The sequence below is a fragment of the Limulus polyphemus genome, unplaced genomic scaffold (genome assembly GCF_000517525.1).
Source record: "Limulus polyphemus unplaced genomic scaffold, Limulus_polyphemus-2.1.2 Scaffold8859, whole genome shotgun sequence".
In the NCBI taxonomy this organism is placed as follows: domain Eukaryota; kingdom Metazoa; phylum Arthropoda; class Merostomata; order Xiphosura; family Limulidae; genus Limulus; species Limulus polyphemus.
The window spans coordinates 13,748-19,966 of record NW_013674469.1 but is presented as its reverse complement, the minus strand read 5'-3'; the positions used below and the strand labels follow the sequence as shown (position 1 = coordinate 19,966).

The window sequence follows — 6,219 nt, the reverse complement described above, 5'->3', positions numbered from 1 at the left end:
CTACACAAGAGTTATCTGTGCTAGCCACAAAGCTACACAAAAGTTACCTGTGCTAGCCTCAAAGCTACACAAGAGTTATCTGTGCTAGCCACAAAGCTACACAAAAGTTACCTGTGCTAGCCTCAAAGCTACACAAGGGTTATCTGTGTTAGTCGTTCCAAGCTTTAAAATTATTGACAAGAGGGAAAGTAGCTGGTCAACAACACACTGGGAAACTCTAATGGAATTGAAGGATTAGGTTTATGTCAATACCTTGAACATTTTTTTTTCCAAATAAATGCGACTTTTATGTTCGTAAACCACACCAGATCCCAAACAATAATGGTCAGCCTTCAAAATAAAGATATTTTTATGTGCGTGTATACACGTTTTAGCAACAAAGGATTGTTTGATTTAAGGGAAAATCAACAATATTGACTAATTGTTGCATAAACCAATCTAAGAAATTGGGTCTGACAATATGAACTTGAAAAACCAACAATACTAATAATTATTGTTGCACAACACAAGCTAAGAAGTCTAGATCTGAGAATAATAACTTATAAAATCAACAATATTGACTAATTGTTGCATAAACCAATCTAAGAAATTGGATCTGAGAATATGAACTTGAAAACCAACAATATTAATAATTATTGTTGCACATCACAAGCTAAGAAGTCTAGATCTGAGAATAATAACTTATAAAATCAACAATATTAATAATTATTGTGGCACAACACAAGTTAAGAAGTCTGGGTCAGAGAATAATGATTTATAAAACCAGCAATACTAATAATTATTGTTGCACAACACAAGTTAAGAAGTCTAAATCTGAGAATAATAACTTATAAAATCAACAATATTAATGATTCTTGTTGCACAACACAAGTTAAGAAGTCTGGGTCAGAGAATACGAACTTAAAAAAAAAACAAATAAGTTATTATTCTCAGATCTAGACTTCTTAGCTTGTGTTGTGCAACAATAATTATTAATATTGTTGGTTTTTCAAGTTCATATTCTCAGACCCGGACTTATTGGTTTTACACGTACGAATGAAGACATTAAAAATCCTAAAATTCATATTTCGAAACAAATTTTATGGTCAAACACAAAATGAATTTCCAAACTATATTTTTGCGATCTTCTTCCACTTTCAGATGACCTGGTGGAGAACAGAATGGAGTCACATGCCAGACTGAGAAGGATGAAGAGACAAGATCAGCAAGTGGCTCTTGATAGGTTTCAAGTGTTGCCTCGTATTGGAAATGGTGCTAAGATTCAATTTTATTTTGCTTTGATAGAGTTAACTAAAGAGCTGAAAACTTGGGAAAGTGAGAGGGGTTTCCAGCTATCGCAGGTTTTTGGATTTTTTATGATTTTAAACATTATTTCCGAAATGCCCTTAACTGCAATACTGAGCAACGTAATCCTCGGCAATCCTTTAAACGGAACAATAGAAACCAAATCGTTTACAAGTTCATCGACAACCGCTGTTGTGTCTGCACAAGCACTTATTGCAACAACAACAACTACAGTGTCTCCCACAACGACTGCTATAACCAAAGCACTAACAACGACCACGACTTCGCCACCATCGACGACAACATCAAACTCATCTTTGACAAATAATATCGTAGATGAGTTACTGGATTTCTTTTAAGTCATCGTCTTTCTCTTCTGTTCTACTTCTGTGTTGTTATCAACTTACAAGAAAGATCTTCCGGGTCCAGAGCTTTTCTTAGAACCTCTTCTTCCATTGTTTATCAAACTCATCACTCTAGACAAACATCAGTTTCTACTTTAACAAGCTTCTATTAATAAGAACGAGGTCTCTTTAAACTACACATCTTCACTTTCCACGGATCATCCAAAATCGTGGCGAATCAAAGGCGCAAAATGGGATTGCTTTGAATCCAGTTTCTTCGGCCATCTTTCTCGCCTTAGTTTCGAGACGTGGCTTTCTTTATTTTCTCGTTACTGGCACCAGTAAATATTTCTAATTTTATCTCAGTGAATTTTTGGGCTAAAGGGTTCTCTTTCGAAGCCATAACCTTCACTTTGAGGATGAGAGTGTGTATTTAGGTGTGATATCAAAGATTGCTGTTCTTCTGAACGCTCTACTATGCGAGTTTTTATCCTTACATAGAGAAAAATAAAACTTCCCTTTTTCGAAATGTTACGCCCTCTGGCTCTAGATCGTTTAACAGTTTTGCTTTTCAAATACTCTTTCTCGGGAAGAGCCGTGACGTATATTCCTCCACCAATAGTTAACCCTAACAGTACTGCACTGTCCAATGAATGGAACAGCTCGTCACTGAATTAACAAAAGTCATTCTTATAAAGTGTCGTTAACTTTTTGATAAACAACTCATTTAGCGTAAAAACATGCTGAGCAATAGATGACATGATTATCAATAACTTGTGATTAAATTATGTAGTTTACTTAATATACCGGTTTAACAAGCAGTATTGAAAGTCATAAAACAAAAACTTTTTAACATTAAAACGTAATGGAACCTTCGCTATTATCGATGTTTTCGGCCATAATCCCAATAACTTTCACGATGTTCAACTAGTTAAGGAGATTTAGGTTAACCTTAAATCTTTATATTAAAGATCTCCATAATTAACAAACAAATATATCTATTTAGTAATAATAATATATATATTAATATTTTTAACCAATATTGTTAAAGAAAAGATAATTTTAATAACAATGTGCATACAATACTCAGGCTGTGACTTTGTTAGAAATTTGTATTTGGTGTTTTGTTCACAATAAGAATTATTCCATTTTAAGGTAAAGGTGTGTATAACAGTATGAATATATAATCGAATAAATTCACTTCTGGTAAATACTGTAAAGTTATGTAGTTATGGAATAAAGCCACTACTCGAACTTGTTATAAACTGTCTGAGTGTTGTTGTTTTTTGTTTGTGTGTGTGTGTGTCATATTCTGATATATATATATATGTGTTTGTGTGTAAGTAGAATCAGCATCTCTTTAAAAACAATGTAACGAACTGTGAAAGTAATAACACGGAAATACAAAACTTGAGAACAAAATTCTTAACTTTCGAAGTTATTTCAATCCAGTTTCTAATGATGCACGAACAGTGTCGTGTTCATCGATCAGGTAGTCACTGATGACGTAGCTTTGTGTAAACTGACTATTTATTTTGTGATCTATTTGCTGAAGAGTTGAAATACAATCCCAGTAAACATATTGAACTGTGTAACTATTAGTCCTGCTAAACTGTAACATACCGTTTATGTTGTCTTGGAGACGACTGTGTTTGTAATTATAAGTAAAAAACACTATAATGATATGTCAACCACAATGTATGTACTATGTTCAGTGCTAACGATTCCTTTCCCCAAAGTGGTCGACTGGTATACGACAGACGCTATGCTATTTATATCATGAATTACTTGAACAACAGCTGCTTCAGATATACTGGTAGAATCGTCAGATTCAATGTCTATAGATTTTTGTGTGATTGGATTGCTGAAACGGCGTTGGGAAACTGTCGTCCTCCAACACTAGATAGATTATGGAAAGCAGTAGGAAGAAAGGTGTGCTTTGGACATGACAGCCTTAAGGTGGATCCTTTTGTAACTATACAGCACAGCTATTGCAAAGATGCATGGTCGTCAGGTAGAACTTGACCAGACTTGGCGACTCGTACTGCAACGACGTGGCGAGGCTCCAAGATTGTTTTAATATGACGCACACAACTTTTGTATACGTTATTTTGCTGGTAGATATTATAAGTGAAAAAAAAAAGATCAAATGATTTGTTTTCATTTTTGTTACATTATTCTACAGAATTATTGCAATGATATCTAAAGAACTGCTCACACTTTGAGAAAATACGCAAAGTAATGTACTAGCCTTATGAATAATCTGTTAATTTTAAATGAATTTATTTACCAGAGTAAAACAAAAACAAAAAGTTAACTGAAACTGAATAACAAAATATGTAAATCTCCGTTAGGTTTACCATGAAAAACATTATAAAGAAGATACTGATCCCGCATGGAACTGGTTGATTTCATTTCTTTAATATTTAATGTCTTCGAAAACAAATATATCGTTATCTTTAGATCTCAAGTTTTTAGTTATAGGAACTTCTTAATCCTCGTTGAAGGTCAATGTTTATTAATTGTGTTCTCGTACCTGGCGGCCACCCTTGAAACCAGTCTTGGATGTGGTAGGTCATGAAAGAGGACAATAATGCCATTAAGACCAGTTAACTCACTGCCAATTGGTAAGGACTGCGTTAGGGTTATATATATATATATAATATATTTATATATATATACAACATACGAGCAGTACTCGGGCAACAGTGTTGTTGTAGTGTTAACATTTATATATACAACATACGAGCAATACTCGGGCAACAGTGTTGTTGTAGTGTTAACATTTATATATACAACGTACGAGCAGTACTCGGGCAACAGTGTTGTTGTAGTGTTAACATTTATATATACAACATACGAGCAATACTCGGGCCACAGGGTTTTTGTAGTGTTAACATTTATATATACAACATACGAGCAGTACTCGGGCAACAGTGTTGTTGTAGTGTTAACATTTATATATACAACATACGAGCAGTACTCGGTCCACAGTGTTGTTGTAGTGTTAATATTTAAACGTCTGCTTGTTTTTAAATTACATTTTGTACGAAAATCACTGCATTTGTGCTGTGTACTTCCCCCGTGTCAATTGTCTTCGTATGTAAAATTTTAAATCATAGGGATACATCCACACAGAGCATTTTCCAGCCGTAAATCAAAGTCAACTACAAAAAATTGTCACGTACTACCACCCTTTCCGACTTCCCAACAGCCGTTCTCCTGTTAGTTAGTCACGTGGGTGCACAGTGGTTTAGCTACGGGAAACATGACGTCATGTTATTGATTTAAAATATTATTCCGAGTAGTTAATGAAACAGAAAAAAGAAGATTTTGATAGAATTAAAACCCTCACGTGAAAGTTTATATTAGTTATAAACAGTGAAGGATGGTTCTGTTTATATATATCCCCATTCATGTTTTAAAAACTTCATCTCATATACTAATACATATGCCAATGAAGAGTTATTTTTAAATCTAAAACATTTCGGGGGTGGTTTGGTCGAGTTTGCATAGTTCTTCAAGTAAGAAACTGACCAGACTGACGTTGATGATTAGCTATTTTAAACTGTAAGAATTTGAGGCTGACCTTTCGAAGTATGCATTCGGTCAGTAAGTTGACCTTGAAGCTGTCCATATTGCCAGGTCATATTAATCATTAGGTGGAAATCTTTTGTTTTACAAGAAAGATAAGAACCACATAACGTGTTTATTTATTATCGAAATAAAGAAATTTCGTCATTTAATACGAATATTAAAATGTAGGTGGAGTTCACGAAAATGAAGAATTACGTGCGCGTTTGATTTCGTGCGAAGCTGCACAAGATCTGTCCATAATTTTGAAGTGACAGACAGGAGGGAAGACAGCCCTTAACTGAGGAGGATACATGAGGGAAATATGTATCTTTATAGGTAACTAGGTTAATTACTATAATACACTGAACTAAAATATTATAGATACCGTGACAGAAGAAATAGTTATATAATACACGAAATATGGAAACGTAGAGGTTAGAATAGATGTACAAGAGCTTAGGGTGGAAAGAAATAATTGTGTTTGATTAATTAAAAGTTCAGTGTCCAACCAATAACTAAAATTTTGATTTGTTTGTTTGTTTTAGATAGTAAAGATGTTAAACTCCAAGGGGTTGGTTCCCCGCGGTGGACTGAGCCCAGATATCCCATTGTGTAGCTTTGCGCTAAAACAAACATTCTTATTAATAACTAGTTAGAGTACCCGTCACCAGGACGGAAGTTGTGTAAATTCATGATTAATGAAAGGTTATCTTCAGACATGAAAGTTGCTTCCCTTATATGTAATTGTCTAAAACGCAAAAACGGCCATACAAACTGCAAACTTGCATGTACCTCCGCATGGACCCAACAAACCTTCATGCCAAATTTGGTGAAGATACATCAACTGAGGACAAAGTAGTGGTAAAAAACGCAAAAACGTCCATAGAAACCACAAAATGCAAAACTGAAAATTTTTATGTATCCCGGTATGGACCTAATTAGCCTCCATACCAATTTTGATAGGCCCGGCATGGCCAGGTGGATAAGGCGCTCGACTCGCAATATGAGGGTCGCG

General features: G+C 34.6%; 2 protein-coding genes across 2 annotated transcripts in view; both read left to right on the top strand.

The window, feature by feature from the left end:
- The window catches only part of LOC111083277, a 4,236-nt gene extending 1,350 nt beyond the window's left edge, over window positions 1–2,886 (top strand). The window contains exon 2 of the mRNA XM_022379668.1: window positions 1,141–2,886. Within this exon, the coding sequence (XP_022235376.1) occupies window positions 1,141–1,643 (503 nt within the window). The 3' untranslated portion in view covers window positions 1,644–2,886. The remainder of the gene's footprint in view (window positions 1–1,140) is intronic.
- Window positions 2,887–5,450: 2,564 nt separating this feature from the next.
- LOC106475599 (protein ABHD4-like) overlaps window positions 5,451–6,219 on the top strand; it is a 14,149-nt gene continuing 13,380 nt past the window's right edge. Inside the window, exon 1 of the mRNA XM_022379666.1 lies at window positions 5,451–5,540. Within this exon, the coding sequence (XP_022235374.1) occupies window positions 5,527–5,540 (14 nt within the window). The 5' untranslated portion in view covers window positions 5,451–5,526. The remainder of the gene's footprint in view (window positions 5,541–6,219) is intronic.